This window comes from Coprinopsis cinerea (assembly GCF_000182895.1).
Source record: "Coprinopsis cinerea okayama7#130 chromosome 2 map unlocalized cont3.2, whole genome shotgun sequence".
Taxonomy (NCBI): Eukaryota; Fungi; Basidiomycota; class Agaricomycetes; order Agaricales; family Psathyrellaceae; genus Coprinopsis; species Coprinopsis cinerea.
In genome coordinates, this window is record NW_003307543.1 from 111,620 (window position 1) to 133,083 (window position 21,464).

The 21,464-nt window shown below is 51.3% G+C and overlaps 7 protein-coding genes across 7 annotated transcripts; 2 read left to right on the top strand and 5 right to left on the bottom strand.

The window, feature by feature from the left end:
• CC1G_08293 (hypothetical protein) lies at positions 1-2,196 on the bottom strand (the record flags this gene model as incomplete). The annotated part of the gene is made up of 10 exons (XM_001841097.2): positions 1-83; positions 142-329; positions 402-510; positions 594-725; positions 795-985; positions 1,063-1,217; positions 1,298-1,487; positions 1,574-1,620; positions 1,810-2,064; positions 2,119-2,196. The coding sequence occupies 10 exons, from the start codon at positions 2,194-2,196 to the stop codon at positions 1-3; spliced, it is 1,428 nt and encodes a 475-aa protein (XP_001841149.2).
• Positions 2,197-2,704: 508 nt separating this feature from the next.
• CC1G_13818 (hypothetical protein) lies at positions 2,705-6,009 on the bottom strand (the record flags this gene model as incomplete). Its single annotated transcript, XM_002911737.1, has 14 exons — positions 2,705-2,784; positions 2,838-3,025; positions 3,085-3,193; positions 3,249-3,380; positions 3,445-3,635; positions 3,827-3,854; positions 3,946-4,044; positions 4,130-4,155; positions 4,215-4,270; positions 4,329-4,353; positions 4,405-4,427; positions 4,491-4,666; positions 4,887-5,108; positions 5,355-6,009. 14 exons carry the CDS (start codon positions 6,007-6,009, stop codon positions 2,705-2,707), a joined length of 2,010 nt encoding a protein of 669 aa, XP_002911783.1.
• A 519-nt stretch (positions 6,010-6,528) lies between these two features.
• On the bottom strand, positions 6,529-10,796 carry CC1G_08297 (hypothetical protein; the record flags this gene model as incomplete). The annotated part of the gene is made up of 3 exons (XM_001841101.2): positions 6,529-9,019; positions 9,069-9,811; positions 10,728-10,796. 3 exons carry the CDS (start codon positions 10,794-10,796, stop codon positions 6,529-6,531), a joined length of 3,303 nt encoding a protein of 1,100 aa, XP_001841153.2.
• A 544-nt stretch (positions 10,797-11,340) lies between these two features.
• Positions 11,341-12,530, top strand: CC1G_08298 (hypothetical protein). Its single transcript, XM_001841102.2, has 9 exons — positions 11,341-11,417; positions 11,476-11,530; positions 11,587-11,679; positions 11,737-11,775; positions 11,826-11,870; positions 11,929-11,955; positions 12,019-12,062; positions 12,127-12,155; positions 12,221-12,530. The coding sequence occupies exons 1-9, from the start codon at positions 11,415-11,417 to the stop codon at positions 12,411-12,413; spliced, it is 528 nt and encodes a 175-aa protein (XP_001841154.2). The 5' UTR covers positions 11,341-11,414; the 3' UTR covers positions 12,414-12,530.
• Positions 12,531-12,992: 462 nt separating this feature from the next.
• Positions 12,993-14,786, bottom strand: CC1G_08299 (hypothetical protein; the record flags this gene model as incomplete). Its single annotated transcript, XM_001841103.1, has 1 exon — positions 12,993-14,786. One exon carries the CDS (start codon positions 14,784-14,786, stop codon positions 12,993-12,995), a length of 1,794 nt encoding a protein of 597 aa, XP_001841155.1.
• A 900-nt stretch (positions 14,787-15,686) lies between these two features.
• Positions 15,687-16,592, top strand: CC1G_08300 (hypothetical protein; the record flags this gene model as incomplete). The annotated part of the gene is made up of 3 exons (XM_001841104.2): positions 15,687-15,788; positions 15,849-15,956; positions 16,014-16,592. The coding sequence occupies 3 exons, from the start codon at positions 15,687-15,689 to the stop codon at positions 16,590-16,592; spliced, it is 789 nt and encodes a 262-aa protein (XP_001841156.2).
• Positions 16,593-17,300: 708 nt separating this feature from the next.
• On the bottom strand, positions 17,301-19,044 carry CC1G_13819 (hypothetical protein; the record flags this gene model as incomplete). The annotated part of the gene is made up of 13 exons (XM_002911738.1): positions 17,301-17,496; positions 17,562-17,587; positions 17,642-17,682; positions 17,745-17,855; positions 17,915-18,016; positions 18,078-18,132; positions 18,190-18,266; positions 18,335-18,485; positions 18,542-18,558; positions 18,652-18,748; positions 18,814-18,846; positions 18,913-18,932; positions 19,017-19,044. The coding sequence occupies 13 exons, from the start codon at positions 19,042-19,044 to the stop codon at positions 17,301-17,303; spliced, it is 954 nt and encodes a 317-aa protein (XP_002911784.1).
• Positions 19,045-21,464: the final 2,420 nt, after the last annotated feature.

A 21,464-nucleotide genomic window follows, 5' to 3' on the forward strand; every position in this document is an offset into this window, starting at 1 on the left:
CTACCACTTCCCCTTCAAAGTCCCACCATAAAACAAATACTTCGCATAAAGCATCATAGAACACCCCAAAATAATCGCTCCGCCTGTTGGATCAATAAATGTCACAACTAGTCCCCAGCGGGCGGTGGAAGGACGACGTACCAGCATAGTAACTAACAGCATGCATCCCCCCAGTCTTATCATACAAAGCGCCCGAAATAGGCGGACCAACAAGCGCCCCGATAGACGTGAAGAACATCACGATGCCTACCCGGCGGCCTACGTCCCCCATGTCGCCTAGTGTGTACAAGGGGAGGTTGAACACTGAGGCGAAAGCGGAGTTGCACATCCTTGAATTGGAAAAACACGAAGTGGGAATTAACTGTGGGATGCGAGGAGGGAAGGCGATGAGGAGTACTCACCCATAAAGAACAGCTAACGCAATCAGCGACCCCTTCGTCGTCGCATACGGCCAAGCGAATGTGAGAATCGCAGCCGAGAGCGTGAAGGGTACGATCACATTCACCGCGCCTAAATTCGTCCGTTTCAAGGTTCGGTCATTCCCCAACCATAACAGCCAAAAGAAACTCGGTAGTGAATGGGACCAAACTCACCAAACCGATCAGCCAAAAGCCCGATAGCAACACGCGTAGGCGCAGCACTCGCATTGGCGATGCTAACGAGATAGAAAGAGAATTCAGGTGAGATGCCCGCTCGAGTCGCTCCGATGTCGATATAGGTCAGAACTGTAAGAAGGTTCAAGAGAGTCATAAGGTTCCCGAATCCTCCGTCGGTTAAGAGTAGGTAATGCGTACCAGTATAGATCCCCAGGAAAATAACCAACGTCGACCCACAATAAACCGAAAAAGTCTTGTTCTTGAACACGGCAAGGTTGAAGATTCCACCGGGCATATTCTTAGGAGGTAGCCTCCTCGAAACGAGGATACTAGCCGAACCTAAGGCGAACGCGGAGAAGAAGCCCATGATGCGCATTGTCCATGGGAACCTGGAGAGAAAGATTTTCGATGAACGCGGTTGATATCGAGCAGAGGTGATTGAGTACAAAGGGAGAAAGATACACACCCTACGAGAGGAATAAGTTCCCGGGCAGCAATAGGATACACCGCTCCTCCGGCTGAAGCACCCACAGCCGCCAGACCAAACACCAACCCCCGTCGTTTATACCACCAATGCGCAACAACAGGGAAAAGAGCCCCGTCACATATACCCGCCCCGAGCTAGAAAGCAACAACCCAAAGTATCAGCATAGCAAGACAGAGGACAGCTGGTCCGAGAATCAGGAAGTAAAGACACGTACACCAAGCATGATACCCTGGGTCACCAACAGCTGCCAGTACTTTGTCGACTCGGCGATGAGAAAGATAGCCAAGACAGCGATCGAGGCGCCTGTTATGAAGGGTACTTTGAAGTAGCCGAGGTCACATAATCGACCAGCGAAGACTCCAGGGATGTAGACGAGGGAGTACTGCATCGAACCTATCCATGCGCTGTATAGGTAAAGGAGACATAGAGAATGAACCGTTGGGTGAGTTTGAGGTGATTTAAAGGAGAGAAGCGGATACCCCAGACGCACATAGCAGAAGGGGAGGTCGTCGGTAACATCGTCGTCTCATAGTAAGCCTGGAATACACCCCAAGAATTGGCAAAACCAAAGCTACCAGTCGTAGGCTTGAATCAGTTCGAAGTTTATCGGGAAAGAAGGGTCCCCAGAGAACCCCGCTTACGTCGAGAACGTCACCAAAGTTCCCTGTACACAAAAGATCCCAAAGTAAACTTTTCCTGAAAATGCTTGGCAAGAGCTGAACGTACCCCAATGACGACCATCCAAGCTCTCAAGCCTCCATCTGGATATACGATATCCTCGTCCTTCCAATCCGAACCTAAGCTCGCCTGACTTGCGTCGCTCGCCAGCTTCAATACGCCTTTCACTTTTTCCAATACCCCCACTTTCTCCTCCTCCATCTTCCCATTTTCATTCCCATTCCCATTCGCCTTTTCGTCAGGACAAGATTTCTCGCATGACTGCCTGTTTGAATCGTTCAAAGCCGCCAACTGCAGAGACTCCTGGTGGTGGTTCGTTGTCAAGTCCGACCGACCCGGGATTGCATATTGACTTACCGGAGTCGACGTCGGTTCGCGGGGTGCAGTTTGATCTGGTGTCGTCGGTTCATTCGTATTTCCTGACAACGTCTCCATGATGTATGAGATATGCGGGGTATTTGAAACGGCGCGACAAGAGCTGCTCCGAAAGCCAGAGAAGGGGAAGGAAAAGCAAGGAGATTTCCAGGACCGCACGAAATGAACGAGTTGAGGCTCGAAAGCCCCGAGGGCCGATGATATAAGTATGTAGCGTACCACCAGTGCATGAATTCAGGGGGCAACTTGTGGAGAAAGGGTCGTCTGACTCGATGTCCTTAGTCGCCTATAAAAGAGGGTTTTTACTTCCGGTTGCCGGAATCAAGTACCCGTTCGACCAATCGGAACATGGTTGGACTGGCAAGGGCGCCGTGAGGTTTGCGCTGTGTATCGAGGGCTTGGAATCAGAATTCATCCCTGTCTAAAGTCAATATTGGATAGTTCCATAAAGCGAGAAAGCCCAAGTGAAGTGATACAGAATTCTATATAGTACGAGTAGATTTTATGATACGGAGTATGCGATGGATGTTCCATCGCGGTCTATGTCTAATCAAAAGCCCTGTTCCAATCACCATTTGCCCCACCACCTTCCAAGATACATGTATCTCGCAGTAAGCATCAGAACCGTCGAAAGGATGATTGCGCTCCCTAAACCCTCGGATGAGTATGGCCTTTAAGCGAGGTTAGAGTGAAAGACTTACCAGCGTAATAACTGACCGCATGGAACCCTCCACTCGCGTTATAGATCGCGCCAGAGATAGGGGGTCCAACAAGTGCACCAATCGCAGTGAACATACACACAGTGCCCACCCGTCTTCCAATATCGCCCATCTCGCCCAAGAAATACAGCGGCAAGTTAAACGCCGATACAAAAGCCGAGTTCGAAAACCTGAAATCATACTCAGCGACTCTGTCCTCCGTCAGCATCCAAGAAATCGAGAGACATACCCATAGAGAATCGCGAGCGCAACCAAGGCACCCTTCGTCTTTGCATAAGGCCAGGCAAAGGTCAAGGCAGCCGCTATCCATGTCATTGGAACAATGACATTAACCGCGCCTATAAGCCTGTCAGCTCTTCTACTGGTCGAGAAAAGTGACGAAATGACACCCACCCAGTTGATCGGCAAGGAAACCGGTGAACACACGGCTCACAGCAGCACTACCATTGGCAATGCTGACGAGGTAGAAGGTAAATTCTGGTGAGACACCAACCCGGGTTGCTCCAACGTCGATGTAGGTCAGTACTAGAAGGGGAGTGACAGCCTGCATCAGAAGAGACGTCAATTAACAAATTAAAGGGGAACTTACCGGTGTAAATCCCCAAGAAGCACGAGAACACAGAGGCACAATAGATCGAAAAGATCGGATTTTTGAACACCCTGACGTTGAAGATACCTCCAGGCATATTCTTTGGAGGAAGTCTTCGTGCAAGCACTATGCTAGCGAAGCCAAGCGTCGTCACAATCATGAAGGCCATGATACGCATGGTCCATGGGAACCTATACGAAGAAAGGTAAGTGAAGGAAATGGTTTCTAAATGCGAGCGGGAGAACCTTCCCTACGAGTGGTATTAGCTGCCTCGCAGCGATGGGATACACCGTTCCTCCAGCTGAGGCTCCAAGGGCAGTTAGGCCCATAGCCAACCCCCGTCTTTTTAAAAACCAGTGGCCGATGATGGGAAGCGTCGCACCAAACGCTATCCCTGATCCCAGCTACGACTAAATTAGGATGGACAGATGAGCGAAAGGGACAGGAAGCTCACCCCCAAGAACAACCCCTGGCACAACAAGAAATGCCAGTACTGCGTACATTCGGCCAGTAGAAATGCAGCGACAACGGCAAAGGTTATTCCGATGGTGAAGGGAACCCGGAAGTAACCCAGGTCACATAGGCGTCCCATGAAGATACCTGGGGAGAATACTAATGCATACTAAAGTGGAGTTAGCAACGTTCGAGCGGAGCAACGTGCGCCTTCAAATTTCAAGTGTCACACTTGCCTGTAGGGAACCAATCCAAGCACTAAGGGGACCGGCGAGCAACGGTTAGATCGGCGAGAGCGTAGTGGGGCTTACACCTACATCGTAGAAGGCGAGGTCGTTGGTAAGATGTCTGTTTCGTAATAAGATTGGAATACCTGTTCAAGGGAGAGGGTCAGCTATGACCGGAGAACATGAGCAAGATATTCAACGTACACCCCAAGCGTTCGCAAATCCGAACCTGCAGAGTCGTGTAGTCAATTATGTCCCAAAGAAGTGACAGAGAACGTACGTCGAAAAATTGGTCAACATCGCCTAACCAATAGTTAAAGATACCAAGGAGGTGAAAGAAAAGCGCCAAATGGAAAGAAGACGTACCCCTACAACCACCAACCACGCCCTCAGCCCCCCGTCAGGGTACTCGATGTCCTCGTCCCGCCATTCGCCTTCCACTTTGACGTCACCGCCCTTTTCTTTTTCTCGGGACAACGAGCTCCTCGAGGATTCAGGATCTTGCACCCTCGAAACCCCGCCGTCTTCCAGTCGCGTACTCGCTACAGAACATTGCGCCGTTGATATCCTTGAGCTGGCAGGAGGAAAGCAGTCCATTATGTGCCCGAAGCCGAGAGGAAACGCGGAAAGAAGAAGCGGAAGAGGGCAATAAATGGGATCAACGGTCGACGTTGATGCTCACACCTTGATATAATCAGACGTGCAATGCTTTAGGGGCCCGGTGGGAGCTGTTGATGACAAACAACGCGACCGCCTGATCACAAACCATCCCCATTTGGGTCCGTTCCTGCCTGGAAAGGGACGGAGCAATCTCCGCGCCGCGTGGCGGGCAAAGAAGACGCCGAATGCCGGATCCTGCCAGCGAAGTGGAAGGAGGGAAGGTTTTATTTATGTACTTCGACGCCCGACCAGGCCTGGAAGTGGAAAGCGACAAAGATGCATATATCGCATTTGAAACCGATACCCAGTGCACCCTATTACTGTCTACAATTCAACCGATTCAGCAATTTGACATTCATATATAGTATGTGGACCACTCGAGTCAAATCCCAAACAGATGGGGAAAGCGAGCATTCACCAAATTCCAATAGTGACAATATTTAGTCTGAACAAATGTAAGAGGTTAGCCAGGCAATCAACTCGACCTCAAAGTCACCCTACCTTGTACGCGCAACCATCAAACGGCGTCATAGGCCGCAAGAGCCTGCCAATCCCCATTCTCGTACAAACCCGCAATGACCTCTGCAGCGCCGGGCTCATCTGGTACCAAAATGTCATGGGCCACACCGTCGGCGTCCTCGTAGCTGAAACTATCAGGCACAGCGCACTCATCCGTGCCCTCCGCCGAGTCGACGTCGTCTCCAGGAGCGAACCATGCGACTGCATCCACGTTGGTACCACTACCAGTCCAGCATTGGGTGCCTGGACCGCTGACGAGGACGGGACTGACTCTGTTGCTCCAAGTGAAGCCACGGGGCCCATTAGACACCCGATTGCTCCAAGTAAAGCCGCGTGGGCTATTAGGCACCCTATTGCTCCAGGTAAAGCCGCGCGGGCTATTGGGCACCCTATTGCTCCAGGTAAAACCTCGAGGGCCATTGGCTACCCTGTTGCTCCAGGTATAGTCACTCCGGTCGAGCTCCCTGTTACTCCAAGTAAACCCAAGGCCTTGAGCATCGCCCGGGAGGTTATCGTATTGGACAGAATATCCGTAGTCTGCTGGGATCGGCCCACAGCAGACATTGCTGGCCGTGTTGCAGTTAAAGCTGGCGCCACTGCAGCTGATTTGATCTTTGTAGGCTCGTAGGGTGAGAGCTGTAGCCTTGTCTGCGATTGTGATAAAGTACGCAGCGACGAAGAAAGATACAAGTTGAACTAGCTTCATGGGGTGATTTTCGCGATAGTGATGGGGGTTATCCAGAAGAGGAAGAGGAAAACAGATTGCAGAGCTGATAAACTGAGGGCAATCTCATTTATCATCCCCTGTAGAGCGTAAGTTTGCGAGAACCGCTGTCACACTCACAGGACGAAGACTACGATCTTGAACCTAACGTTCATCCCGCAGATAATCGTGTTTGGACAAAGAAGCCTTGGCTGGAGTAAGCATCGTAGCTATGTACGGACAAAGTCGATTGACTGGGTAGACAGGTCTCACGAGGTGTCGAAAAAAATGCCAGAAAGCTGTTTGACAGATCGTTGGGTACAGGCGAACGTGCTTCTCGTGCCTCGCTCTATCAACCTACTCACGCAGTAGCCTCGCTCTAGCCCCACCAGTATTGCCCTAAAGCAAGCTTAATACACCGGTGACCTTCGAGACCGCAACACTGGACTCTTGTCACCCTAAATCGCTATACCATTAACCAATCGAACATACCATACTAAATTCTACCATTAAATTACTCTATCATTCCAAATCTGTATCACTACCCTCATTATCCGTCTCAACATCCGTCTCCCCATCGATCTCCCTCTCGGCCCTCCCCGATCCCCAAGCCTGAAGATCTCCACCCCCACCCCCACCACTACCCACCACCGAGCCACCAAAGGGAGACGCAGCGAGTCCCAAAGACGACGTCGACGGAGGAACCTGGTTCGAAGCAGCTCTAGGTCTCGTAGGACCACCCACCCCCGCAAACGCACCTCCCCTCGCACTCGCACCGCCCAAACCAAGCATATACATATTGCTGATCGCCCTCGCCCTCGGTGCAGTCCCAATCGGCGACATCCCGGGCCTCGAACCCAGATCGAACGTCCTAAATGCACCCACACCGACCCCATCGCCCAAAGGCGAGGGACCGGGACTTGCACTAGTAGCCGGCGTCGTCGAATTCGTAGGGGCACTCGGCTCAATCCTAGGCATCGGAACCTTCAGCTCTAGACTTGCCAAAACGTCAGCCGATGAATTCGAATTCGACCCTGACGCCGACGTAGCCTGTGACGAAGGCGCGGCGCTGGAGGGTGTCCTCAACCCACTCTGCAAAGACGGGGAGTGTCGCAACCTCGGGCTGGTCATAATATCTCCAAACGTCGCAGGGGGTGTCGGTGGAGTGGCCGTTGTTGGTGAACTGGCGTTGCGAATCCAAGATTTCCAAGACGAGGTGGAGGTTGATGGGGTCTTCGTCGACGAGGGTAAAGGTGAGGAAGTAGAGTGTGCCAGGGGTATAGCCTGATGGCGAGGCGTGGTGTTCAACAATTCGGAAAAGCTGGATTTGGGACTCGTCTTGGGGGTGCGAGGTGTCGATGGCCATGCCGCAGGTGGTGCAGGGTCGGAGTCGGGACCATGAATAGCGCGCTTGATCGCAGCGATATCGTGTTGGGCATCGTCCAACTTGCGCTGGAAGGTTTCTCGAGCTTTACGAACATTTGCATCCGTCCCCGATACGAAAGCTTGCACCTGCTCTTCTACATCCGAACGTCGTCTGGGTCCTGGAGGTATCGATGGAGAGTCCAGGTTAAATGTTGCTGATGAAGGTGTGCCGGGGGCGGAGATAGCACCAGGTACGACAAGCAGAGTCTCGTAACCTCTGGCGAGCAACTCTTCATCCGAGACCTGAATCTCCAGTTCGACGCGAGCATCTTCGATGAAGTCGTTGAGGCGGTCGAGGACGACCTGCAGAACCTCGGTCGGGATTGGGGTCGGCGTCCGCGAAGCTGATGCTTGCACGACAGATTCCCTGAGAGACTCCAGGCCAAGCTGACAGTCCCTAAACCCGCGCTGAAGGTCGTCGTATCGCCGGCCAATTCTTTTGAGCCCGTGCAATAATTGCACTGCCAATGCAGATTCGGAGGTCGAACCGTCAGGTAGAGATTGGGTCAGGGTCAGCAAAGGTGTCGACGGCGAGGATGGCTGGGATGGAGTCGGAGAAGTGTTATGCAGTTCTTTGGGTCGCATGGTCGGCGTGAGTTCAACCACGGAATGCACCGTCGCTGTACGCCTGGGGGAAATCTTGGGCGATGACGGGGCTGACTGGGATACAGGGAATGGCACTGGCGTATTTTCCAACACCGAGGTGTCGTCAGTGTGTATGGGTGTCTCCCATGGGTTGGGAACTTCAGGTGGGAGCGACGATGTCCGCTGTAACGTCTTCGGAGATTCAGGAGGCTGAACAACGATGTCGATTGTCGATTTCAATTCAGAGTCGGCGAGGAGAACTGGTGAAACCGGAGAGTTAGATCGAGTCGATGTGCGTGTTTGGGGTGATCGTGGCGTGGGTGAAAGGGAAATGGGAGCTGGTCTATGAGGGGACCGTCGTTTGACGGGAGGTTGCGATGTGGGGGCGACATCCCCGGACATCCAACCCTCAGGGGGTATCCATTCGTCCTCCGGTTGAATGTCGTTCGGAACCTGTCCCCCGAGCTCTACGACAAGCCTCCTTAGCTGCAACTGCCTTGACTTCTCCACCTGGAATTCCTTCTTCAACTCCTGCACCAACCAGTCCGCCACCAGCAGTCGACCCATCGAACCCGATACCGACGTCTCTTGACGACCATCGGGCGATGGTATACTCGGGGGATGCAGGCCCGAAAGGATGGTGTGGGCCTCTCGGTTAATCCTCGCCAACGCGTCATGCTCGGGGGTGTCTGTCGGAAGACGCAGAAGAGCTTCTTCAGAACGAAGGAGCCACCGCTGAATATTCTCGTGCAGTCGCTCCTCCCGAGAGAGCATTCGGATACGGGTAGCGACCTCGTGTCGTCGACCGAATGATTCTTTCATGAGATCGCCTCCGAGTTCATCGAGGGCATTTCGGAAACGTTCGACTTGGGCCTGAGATGCTTCGAGCTGTGCTGTCAGATTGTAGGCTTTCGAGGTGAGAGTATTGACTGTCGCAGAATGGCGGGTTTTGAGCGAGGCGATGTTGGTTTGCAGGGTATCCGTCTGCGCTTGCGAGAACTTCCTGCAGTAAAGTTCATATCTGAAGTCGAAGACAAGGAAAAGCGACGTACATGTATCGAGAAACCATCTTTGCTGCAGTTCTATCTTCCACCTGTAGTCGCTCTACTTCAGCTTCAGCTTGAGATCGAGCTTCGCGGTCCAATTCTGCGCCCTTCCGCTCTTCGTCAAGTCTGGCCTCCAAAATCGCGAATTCTGCCTGTAGCTTGTCGATCTGCTGCTCGAGCCGTTCGGCTTCTTCCCTACGCTCCCGCATCAACTGGGCGAGCATACCCTTTCCCTCCACGAACCCGTTCGCGAGGCTGGCCGCTGCTGTCTTCACTGGCCCGTCTGATGACTTGTCTGTCATCGACCGAACCAGGTTAGCGTACTCGCTCACAGCGAGGTCTGCCATCTTCGCCTTCTCCTCTGCAAGTCGTACTTCATGTTCCAATTGCCGTTCGCGTTGCTTGAGGGCCTCCTCCCGACCTCGAATACGCGCTGCAAGCTCGTATGCCCTCTCTTCCGCCATCTTGGCCTTGACAGCCTCGCTCTTGACATTGTTGAGTTGGTTGGTGAGGGAAAGGACTACGTTTTCCGTTTGAGACAGCTTCTCGGAGAGTTTGCGAAGCGACAAGGTCAATTCCTGGACCTGGGTAGGCTGTGGTATCGAATCTGGATGAGGAACAGTCCGTAGAACCTCGATTTCTTCCCGAAGGTAGTTGTTCTCCTGCTCCAACTGCTGAATCCTTTCATTGGCCTGAGAGGTCTGAAAGACAGCGTTCTGAAGCTTCACAGAATTCCTCTGGTATTCATCCTAATTCAAATTGTCAGAACAACGCAGAGAAATACTGATTAGAACGTGGGCTTGCCTGGAGACGATCTAGGGCCGACTTGAGTCCATTCAATTGGGCGACCACCGGGTGGTCGTTTACCATCGCTGTTTTCGTGAACTGTTCACCGCAACCAGAACCATTAGGCGCCCAGCTGCTGGATCATCGAGGCTAAAAGCGAAAAAGGAGAAGCACCCGCGACGTGGAGATTTGGACACGTGGGAAATAGCGGCCCGTCTCCTCCGCGGGCGTCTAAACGTTTCTGGCCCCTGGGGGACCCGGGTTCAAGGAGGAAGCTCCGTTTCACAGTCGCACGTATTGAATGCGGGCGGTTATGTAGTCCTGGGAGCAGCAATACTCTTCTCTGGGGTATGGTCCGTATGGGCGCTCGACTGAAACCACAGGATACATGTGACGCGGCGTTCTAAGCGTTCCTTGAACGGCGAAGAGTTGAGTCACCGCAATCTTTACACATTACTTGTTGGGTAGGGATCAGGGTGTATCTCAATACACAATCAATAAGCGTGGGCTCTGGGCTCGATCACTCTGTCAGCTCTCACTCTGATTGGCCAACAGAACTTAAAGTTTGTAGGGCCACCATCCACAGGGGTCTGCCTCAGCTCATCCCCATCGACAGAAATTCAAAACTCACACACTATGTATTCTCGTTCCTACTAATGTTCTTCGGATCCTTACTTGGCTGTTCCCAGCCGCAATTCCATATGGATGCCGAAATCGAAATCGAACTCCTACGACCCTTGCATTGAGCTGGCAGTTGCCAGCAACCCACATACCTTTTCTCGAATTGCATCCACTCAGACCGGTTGGCAGCGAAGTTGGCGCACCTTCTCCCAGCCAAACAGCAGGTGATGTTAGGCGTCGAGACACGCTATTCTCTACTTTATGAGGAATGCTTGCGCCGCTAGACTTGGTCATTGCGTCCAGTTTCTCGATTCTGGTGCGTTCCATAATGACTTTCATTCATGGCTCTCCCCTCTAATTAAGCTGCGCTCTAGGCGTACGATTATCTCTGTACATTCTATAGGGAGGCAAGTCGATTATGAAAGTCCGAGAACCGATATCCTCATCGCCGGTGCGGCGGAATGAAACAGGTCCTTTACGCTTGGTCTTCAAGAAGGTGTCTGGGCCTCGTCCTGTTCTACGTCAACCGTTATATCCCAATAGTCGACACGCTCATTCTTTTTCATAGTCAGTCGCACAATAACTCACAGCTTCATCGATATTGACTCTGATACCCAGTTCGCAATGCCTACTTTCGTACATCCGAGGCAAGTCCTTTCGACGTGATCACCGACGTGCTCGCTGATGACCGAAATTACAGCTTTGCCACGCAGTCTCCATTGTTAGAATTCGTATGTCTGCCCACATCTTCAAAGAACCACGATGATGAGACTGACGGTTTGCTCGAAGTGCTGGTGATAATTAGTTCCAACGCTGCTCACTGTGAGTTCGAGCTCCTGCCCTTCGTCGTTCCTTACAAACTTCTACCCAGTTATCATCTACCTTCAAACCCGGGCAATATGGGGAAACAATCGGACAGTCAACACGGTACTGCTGAGCTTGCTCATGGTGAGATCGATTAATGAGTTGTCCGACTACTCCCTAACGCCCATGACAACGTAAACAGATAAAATTCGCCGCCACCCTCGCATTGTGCCATTTCCAAATGTCAACAACGATTTGTCAGTCATCCTCTATCCCGACAAGCTCGCTTATTTGAACTCGCTTTAAAATTTAGGGATCGTAAGACCTGGACTGCGAGGATGTGACGCCGAACCGACAACGGCATATTCTTCTTACCTCCACATCACTGTCTTCTTAAACGAAGTTGGCAAGTGAACTTTCGCACTCTCCCTTTGCCGGACATTCGAAATGACCAGGTTCATAGTGACGATCGGGTTGACTTTGACAAAGGCTTTCGAGCATAGTGTGTTTTATTTCATTTGTACGAGGATCGTGTCTGACCATTCGACGCAGTACGAAGGTCTCGATCGGCTTGGCTTATGCAAATCTACCGCAACGGTGCGCACACTCACTTTCCCCTCCCGCTCACCCTATGCCGTGACTGAGGAATGGACAGGAATTCTGTACTCTGTTTTCGTCCTTGGTTAGTAGCCACTTCTCTGCCATCCGGAGTCTGGTCGGATACGATTGACTTCCCCTTCCAAAGTTCTCGCTCTTTCGAACGCAATCGTTATCCATATCAAATCCTTCGTGAGCAGCGCTTTGTTCCTTAACTTCGAATGAATGCTAATGACGCTCCACCCCGTGCTCCTAGGACCAACCTCCTCTGGGATTACTCGTCCCGTACGTTTCCATTCGCCACTACTTCCTTCTCCGCTCGCCTTTGACTAATCCAACACCCATTTAAGCGCGCAGCATGCTCTTGAATCTGTCCTCTGCAGCAGAATAATCCTCCTCATCCTCAAAGGACAGCGACGCTCAAACTCTCAAGACATCGGCGGCTCCAGCGCATTTACCTTGACAGAAACCGAAAGTATGGAACTTTCGACTTCTCCCCAGAACGAATCGTTGCCGAATTGGAGAATAGGAACTCGAGCCTGAGTAGTGCGTATGAGGTGTGAAGAGTAGATCCTATCATCCTAAGTAGTACATCGGGCGAGGTACCATTCGCTCCGCCTTGCCCTTTTGGTATCGAAATGCTATCCGGTTGGACGTCGGGATGTCGTCCCGAGATGTTGACCAAGGTCACCAATTATGAAGGAGGCCAGAAAATTCCAGTGTAACTTTAGTGAATTTCCTTCGTGCCGACTCAAACAACTGACCTCGTCATTTACGAGTGACACGCGCTACCAACTGAGCTACTTAAAAAGGAGAGTTTGAAGGACCAAATTCTATGCCGAGTCGGGCCTGAACACGATCTACAATCTGAACTGGAGACTTCGACAAATCGCAGCTGGTAACCTGCCAGCCGCATTTATTCATGGTAGCCAATACATATAAAAGTACAGGGATTTGGCCAGCCCTAAATAGATGCAACCAGTGAATCTACGATACAATCACAGGTAATGTACAAATACAGGAGATAATCAAACCAATGCGTAAATCAGCACTATGAATACGTGTCTATTGAAATTCGAAGCAATATAGAGCAGGCAATAGTAAAGGTGAAGAGCAGGCCATTCAACCCCGCCAACCGAAGCCACGGTCTTCCAAGTCTCGTCGCTCCAAAACATTCTTCACGGGAATGCTGGAATCACCGTGACTCCCGTAGTAGCTGGTCAAATATTCGATTTCATACCACATCGACAGGTCGGAGAGGTCGAGAAGACTCCTCGCCCTCCGAGCAAGGCTGACAACGACTTCTTCCAACGGCGAAACTCGTACATCTCGATAGACGCTCTTCTCAGAACGGGAACGCATGAAGTCGAGAAGCACGGTGTCGCTCAAGTCCGTAGCCTTGTTCCCGTCCCAGCGGAAGAAGCGGAGCTTAGGCCAGAGGGAGTGAATTATGAGCTTTCCCAAGAAGATGTTGCGGGTCCTCGTCACAATCCCAGCCCAAGCGCACCCTAGATCGTTGGAGGGAAGTGTGGTGGCAAGAAGGTCCAGCCCGAGCTCAAGCGGCTTTGATAGAGTAGCACATTTCAATTGGAATTGAACAAGGTTTGGTGTGGCGCATGCGATGTCTTCAAGGGTCGAGTTAAGGAAAGGATTGAGCATATCGGGATACGGTGCAGCCTCTTCCAAGAACAGTATCTCCAATTGTTGGCCAAAGCGAGAGATGAATGTCGGCAAGAAAGTCTGGCGAGCAATTACGCTGCAGTTTGCATATACGCCGGCGGGTGGTTGTGTGATAAAAAGTCCGAGGGACTTTAAAGCAGGTAACTCCAGATTAGCGCTGAAAACGAGTGCATCGGGATGGAGATCACCGAATAGTAAATGGAAAGTTTGAAGTTTGGGATGCTTGACGGTTCCCCGAGCGATGATATAGGGGGCTGTCCCGGCGATTGGTGCTACCCAGATGTTGAGATATACCAAGTTAGGTGAAAGAGTGAGGATGTCGCCGACGTGCAAGAATGAAACGTTCATGGTGCGAAGGTGGAGGTGAGTCAAATCGGGCCAAGTGATCACGTTTCTCAGGTAGAGGGGGCAAGGAAGTGACGGCAGCGCTGGAAGATCAAGGTAAAGCCTCGGGGTCGAACGAAGAAACGCTTTCATGCCTTCTAAAATCATTCTCTGGGTGTCCAAGGGGTGCCAAAGGCCTCTATAGTCCGGTAGCTTCAAAGTAAACTTCAACGCCTTGAGGTTCATCCCGATGGTCTCTGAACTCATGGCAGAAAGGTAGTCGACCAAGTAGAGAGTGGAAATGGTGAGGGTAATGTCGAGTTCTTCCCATTGCCCAGCAGTGGAGAAGATTCGTGGATCAATCGTCTCGGTCCCAGATGTGCCAGTTTTGAGATCCATCGTCACGGATAGAGGGAGACCAGGCCCAGTACGTTGAAAGAGCTGTTCAGATTTGTGGACCCAACGATCAAAACGGTCATCCCGATGCCAATAAAGCTCTCCAGGGTATCTCGCAAATCGGCGCAGGTAAATGGCATTCCAAAAGGTGGGAGTGGTGGTCACCAGCATCCTCCATCGTCGACAGACACGACTCAAGGAAAGCAAGATTTTAAGTTTCTCCTTCGGTTCTCCGTCTCTGAGGGTGAGGCAATATTCAAAAACACTCAACAGGATCTCGTTAGCCAAATTGTCAATGGGCGTAGACCGTACGTCCGGGATGAGGTGGAGTAGGGGATGGATCCTATGGCTTTGTTGGTTGCCGTTCTGGTCACTAAGCTCGACAGCAACAGGTGGGATCTGAAGGTAGGTGGCGGGCGGGACAGGGATATCGGGCAATTGCAACAGGACAGCACTTGGCCAGACGGGGGTGTTGGTGGGGGCTTGAAGCAGAATACCGGCCGGGAGCGAGTTCATCGTAGTATGTACTATTTGAATGTGAGCATACAACGTCAAGGTCTCGATGGGCGATGGGAAATACGCACAACAGTGATGTTCTTAGACGTTCTGAAAATGGGCAAGAAATTTGAAGATGAAGTACAGCGACGGGTTTATATAGGTTTTCGGAGCATCTCGCGCCACGGGAAACTTCACGAAGTTAAAGACCGTGTTTGGGTACTCCCAGCGGGATATTTGATCGCTGAGAAGGAGAGATCAATTTCCCTTGGACGCGTCGGACAAAGTTGAAAGGGGCCCATTGTCAAACCTGGACCTTAGCCGACGCTGAGGACACGCGACGGCATTGGGCAATGGGTCAGTGGGGTGGAGCGTCCGTGGTCGTCATGAGATACTGTCCTCTTCACGGTGACAGACATCTTCCGAAAGGATTTGAGAATTCACGACCATCGCGCAGGTGTACATACCATTGTTCGACGGCGCCTAACATGCAAGGTATGAGATTGAGAGTCGAAGGAAAGTTCTCGCGGTTGGTGTGATATTATTGGTATCTAACCCACTTCCCTCAACCTCCGATGACCCGATTAATGGTCTGTCTAATCACAGCAATTGAAATAGTTGGAAACTGTGGGTAGCAGAGCTTTCTCGAGTGGCGCGGCGGTGTGGCACAGGGCCATCTACCCAGCTGAAATCCCCGTTCTCACGTAGTGGCTCGCCACTCGCCGGCTTAGATTAGAGCAACGAAACAAAGGTATCCAACTTTCGCCCATTGTCCGCCTTTTCGGGAGCAAATGCAGACGCTGACAAATCCTTATCCAGTTCACTCGAGCGCTTTGGTTGATCTTTCCTTACTACCACGACCTCGACTTTGCCTGCCAACCCACATTTGGACGCGTTCGAACCATTATACCCCTCCTACAGATGCCAGTTGCTACGCGGCAGTTTGTGGCGCTCCTTGGAGTAGCCATTATTGCCTCTTTACTCTACTTCTACTTCATGAAGGCGACTTCGTCGCGTAGCTCGGTAAATCTTTCGAATTTGAGGCTTCGACATATTCCTGATCGTCTCTCACAATGCGATTAGGTCTCTAACTATATGGGTCCTCTGGCTATTAAAGTTTCTGTCCTGGAAGACGTAGAGACTCAGACCGATAAGGCAGTCACCTCTCCTTGCACCGAACTCGATGAGAAGGTATATCTATCATTGTCCATTCTCCTTGGAGCTCGTGTGGCTAACCTTTACATACAGACTACATATCAATACATTAAAAGCGTTGACGTATTGTCTCTCGAAGTCGCTTTGAGCTCTGAGCAGTCCGCCGTCGACAACGATAACTTAACCTTGAACGCGTTTGCCATCAACGCGACGGTGCCTGCAACTCCCGCGGTCCCAACCTCTCTGACCTGCACAGTTATCCCCTCTCTATCGTCCAAGCGGTGTCAGTCAACCACAATGCCTATTGAAAGAATTTCCTGCAATTCCCCACCAAAGTTCCGTCGAAACCCAAGCCCCTGCCCGAGCCCTCTAGTACCAAAGTGGAACCGACGCCGCCGGGCGATTGTTTACGCCCCAATGACACCCGAACGCAGCCCCCGGAAATGGCGACGCCTCAACTCCAATCGAATCTACCGACACTCGAGCAACGCCGTTTACGACCTCTTCTACTATGGCACCGTTCATCATCCTCGGGTCGTCCGCCTCAACCCGTCTGCGCGTCGGGTGGTCGACTCACCGCCGGATCCCGCTTTGATCGAGATGTTCATGAGCTTCCGCAAAGCTGCCAAAGCTGAAGGTCGGGACTTTATCCTGCCCAAGCCGAGAGTGTAAGGCATCACCCTACGAGAGCCACTCCCATTTCCACCACTTCACGCTCATTACGATGTTCTTTTTGATTTTCTCAGTCTGTTGTTTTAGTATCCCACGTTCCTTTTGCTTCATCTCCCATGCATTTTATCACTCATTTCACATTTTCATGATCATCCAGTAATTACTAGACGCATATACACTGTAGATACATGTACCATAGAAAAAGCATCCTCCATCATCGCCGTTTCAGCATCTTCTTTAGCACACTCGTTAGTATCACTTCCCATCACATTCCTTCGCTGTATCTCACCTCGCATTACACACTCATTCACTCCGTTTTCGCATGTCTTTCTTCAATCTAACATAAAGTAGATATACTGTAGAGTCCTGTAGAACAGAAGAAAATCCACCCAGATCTTTTCCCTAAGTTCTTTTCGAGGTCAAAGCGCCAGCGCGAGCGCCTGGCTGAACGCCCGATTTGGACAACGATCGACTCTGCGCATGGCGCCAGGCACTCGCGGCGCGTGAACGCGTGACGTCATACATATGGTCACTCAAGATAAGGTGATTGATTTTGGTCAAGCTCAAGGTCGACGAAGTAGTAGAATCAGAGGCTGGTAGTACAAGTTCAAATCGTACATATATAGTACTTCTACATCATTCGAAGCTGTAGCTCGGAGAGATCTGTGCATAGTGATCTATCGAGATTCACTCTGGGAAGGCAACGAATTACACATCGTCCCGCGTGGAGTACAAGGTAATAGTGGCGGTAGTCTCTGTTTGTGCAATCGTTTTCCTGAACTGGACGAGTTCGATCTCTCTTGTCGCGAGTGCGGAGACACCAACATCGGGGTCCTTGGCTGCCAGGCGACGGAGGTTGAGGAACATCCGAGTTGTTAGAGTACTGTCGAGGGTGCCCTGGAGACTGTTAAGGGACGGGCGCATGTCTCAGTGTACGCTCATCAGAGGGAAGTGGGAAGGGCGACTCACGATCCGAGGATGAGCTGACCGCCGTTCTGGGGGACAGAATGTTAGAAAATATATACGAACGACGTCTAGATGGAACTCACGGGAGTGCGGGTTAATACTATCATATTCGCAAGTGCCAGTGCTGCCAGTAGAGCAAACGAAATGAGTGAACCACGAACATCCAGATGTAAAATGTTCACGCACCAGCCACAGCAACAAAGTATATCCCTCCATCGACGAAGAAGGTTCTTATCAGTGGGCTCTTCGCTCCCCAGTGCCGCTTGATTCCTAGGTAGAGGCATACGGCCATCACGACTGAGGGTTGTCGGGTCAGTGCTGATGTATGACTCGAGGGCATTGCGACGGAGAGTCACCTATCTGTTCACTGAGAATCAATGCAAAGCAAGCAGTCATGAACTTGTACTCTGCCCTCAATGCTATGCACCCAATTATCGAGGGTATGGGGGAGAGCGCGTCTATAGCATCGTCGCCGTGAGCTCCCTTGCTCGAAGGGAAAGAAACGTGAGGCCCACATACACTCCATGGACCGAAAGAAGAAAATGTAGCAGATAAGACCACAGTTCGTGTTAACCTACAAGCGTTGGTCAGTATATGCACGACTTGCCCTCCGACTCCGAGTTGGACGAACCATCATATACGCCATCAAGAATATCATCATCTTCTTGTTTCTGTCCGCCAGCGCCCATACTCTGATGAATAGAAGAGCTGTCGTCATTGAGATTATACGTCTTTGTTACGTTCGAAAGACGACACTTGGGCAGAGTGCTGCTTACCTTGCGAGGTTCCAACCGAGATCATCATAAGCACTGGGTTCCGCCTCGTATCAGTCCCATCCTCTTCAGAATAGCCCACTGGTAAAGAAGGCCATGTGACCTTCTTGCACTCACCACAGGCAGTGATAAACACAGCATGGCATCTACTCGGCTGAAAGCAGGCGAGTTCATAGAGTGAAGAACAAGAATAACCACAGCAGGACTTACGTCCGCAACATTCTTAACTGCACAACGTTACCCCCACAAAGGCAGTCAGTCCGAGAAGCACGTAAGCGCCCAACGTCTTCCAAAGGTCTGTGACAGAGGGAGCCACATACAGTACATGGACACCCCAATCGTGAAGAAAATAGCATAGCGATTGATGTAGAAGATGGCTTTGACTACGTTGGTTGGGCCGGGCCAGATGTATCTGATCTAGTGTCGCAGGGATACCTGGGTGTGAGAGTTGCGTCGGCTCGATAACTCGATGGGAAGCGAACCTCGAGCTCGAGTGTCTGGAAGTACTCCGCTATCTATCGCACATCCCAAGATACGTGAGCAAATCCCCTAACGCGCATTGTGGGAGGGTAGGTACGCACCAGGATCGCGAGACTCGAAGCTAGAGCATAGAAGCACACAGGTTGCAGTCAGCCAAGTGGTCGAAAGAGAGGAATAGCGATAGCTGGGAAAAGAAGTCGCGTACCGGTGATGTACTGCTCGCAGAAGCCCATAGTCCATCATCACGATCAGTTCAAGTTCCTCGTCCTCGGAATTCCACGACCAAGCGGAACGGAATTGAACGCACGTTGAACAGACTCAGCCGCTTTGTGATGAGAACCTGCTCCTCCCACGACACCGCGCTCCCGACCATCGCTGCCACGGGCTAAGACTAGGAGGAATCCAGTGTGTATTATCGAGCGCCTGCGAGGGCGGTTAGGACGAGTTCTGAATGGGTCTTTCGTCGAGTTGGTGGTGGCGACGGAATGCGAGTGCGGGAACTCGAAGCTGGAGTCGGAGGAGACTGTAACGGGCGGAAACCAAAGCCGAAGAGGATTATTGGACGTCGACGAGGTAGCAACTTTGAGCGGTGACGCTAGCGGTAGACTGGTGGTCAAGTCTCAGGAGGCTAGGATGTCATCTGTACACAGGAACGGGAGAGGAAAGGACTTCCGACAGCAGGGAAGGGACCGGAAGCGAAACAGTATCCTCCTCATCACACACTACCTATATGTTATATGTATTCTCGCAAACCATATCTCCATTGACCAAGGAAGCGGACTAGTGCCCCAGATTCCAACCTGATTCCGACATTTTCGATCGCAGTAAAACGTTCCACGGGGCTTTTTACCTCCCATTGGGAAACTGAATGACTTTCACATATTTCGACGAACACGCAGTTGTGATTGAATTGTGATGTGGGTGATGTCTGTGATGTCGGGGTTTTCCTCAAGCTTCAAGTCTCGAGGTGGGGTCTCAGATGGCCAATAACGATATGTACGTAGTTCGAGTCCAGAACAGATACGAAACCATATGGTAAGTGCGGCATACCCTAAACATAAGTGTGACCTCTACCTTTCACATACAAAGCCTCCAGAACGCTATTACCCCGACGGTCGTGTCAAAACGCGATCCTCGCGACCATTGAATGTATACCCACAATGAATGGATGATCATCATCACCGACACTCCAATAGAATGGAGCTGTAAACATTCCCTTGCTCTGTGGGGAGATTCTGTCGCAACGGAAATGAATCTCGGGGGCATGCGTTCTGGCGCTTGCACTTGCGCTGATCGCACTGCCTGACAGTGTTTGTCGGTGGGTGAGTGAAATAGAGGTGAGAAAGTAAATAGATTCAGTGCTGAAGACTCTGGGCAACGTCGTAAGGGTAATGTAGAGGAAGGATTAATACGCACGCGATGCAAACGCTCAATTCAAAGTACGTAGTGGGATTGATCGTTGGGCGGAGGACTCCTACCACCGACTTTCGGCTAAGTTCAACTTGTCAACCTGTTCTTGGCTGAGCTGCTTTTGGGTGAGTAATTTATATTGGCTGGTCCAGGAACCGCTTGAGCTTCGAGTCTAGTCTGGTGTAGAGGTCAAGCAATATCCACGAGTGGCAGAAGTACTATGTATGGGCTAGAATCTGACCACCTTCCTACATCACCTTCGGGATTGACGGGAAGGCTTTGGTAGGTTTTGTTCACGCAGGGCAAGAAAACCTTTGCTTCCCGGTTTATTTCAAGCACAGCATGGTAGCACTTAGTCCTTACACACCGGTGGTCTGTCTGTCGTCGATTCTTTTCTCCATACGTTTGAAACGCATATGATATTATCACGCAATCGTTGATTGACTGGCGGCGCTTCGAGAAGGTGCTTCATGTATATATAAGTCTGTTCCGAGAGCCTTAAGCTGTACATTACTTCTTCTGTGTCTACTTCGTCGAACTTCGGCCGCTCGTCCAATTCGAACTTGTCCCCCAGAGCACTCGATCCCGCCCGACTCGGACAACGAGAACCACCTCCACAGTCTTCCCCCAGTGCCCACCGAGGTGTATACCACGCTACTAGTATTAGTCGCCGAACGGCTTACATACTATCCACTCATCAGCTCGACCACAAGAGTAAATGAGAGAGACGCATAAGGATAAGCAAGAAGAATCGAAAAGGACCGCAAGGGTGACCGTACCGTATGGGTTCGAATTCTTGAACCCGCGCAGTCATCCCGGGAGTATAAAAGCTAGCGTGCTCAGAGGAAGAGTAGTTTTCTTCTATTTCGTTTCTCTTCTCCGTATTCCTACTCAGAGCGCAATGCCAGCCCCTTTCGCTCCCTCCAGTCGTCGATCTCCATTTATTAAGGGCAGGACGGCCTGATCGCCATTGTCGTTGAACACCACAAGGCTCTCGGGATTGATGTTAGCGCTTCCGTTCAATACAATCCATTGTCGGTCAACTTCCTCATCCATGTCCATCCATGTCCACCTCCTTGGTCAAACTTCTTCCATCCTTTCACCCCTTTCACGCAATGCCTTCCCCGCTCTCAACTTGCCTCGCGGGTGGCTGACCAAGCTCATCTCCGCGCCTCAACGAAGACCACTGACGAACAGGCAGCTTAGTCATTCCCCCAGGCTGGGCGTGTGGATAATTTTTGTT

Coding starts and splice junctions, on each gene's coding strand:
- CC1G_08298 (XM_001841102.2), top strand. Junction 11,776..11,825: donor GACAAAGGCTTTCGAGCATA/GTGTGTTTTATT, acceptor CATTCGACGCAG/TACGAAGGTCTCGATCGGCT. Junction 11,956..12,018: donor GTACTCTGTTTTCGTCCTTG/GTTAGTAGCCAC, acceptor CCCCTTCCAAAG/TTCTCGCTCTTTCGAACGCA.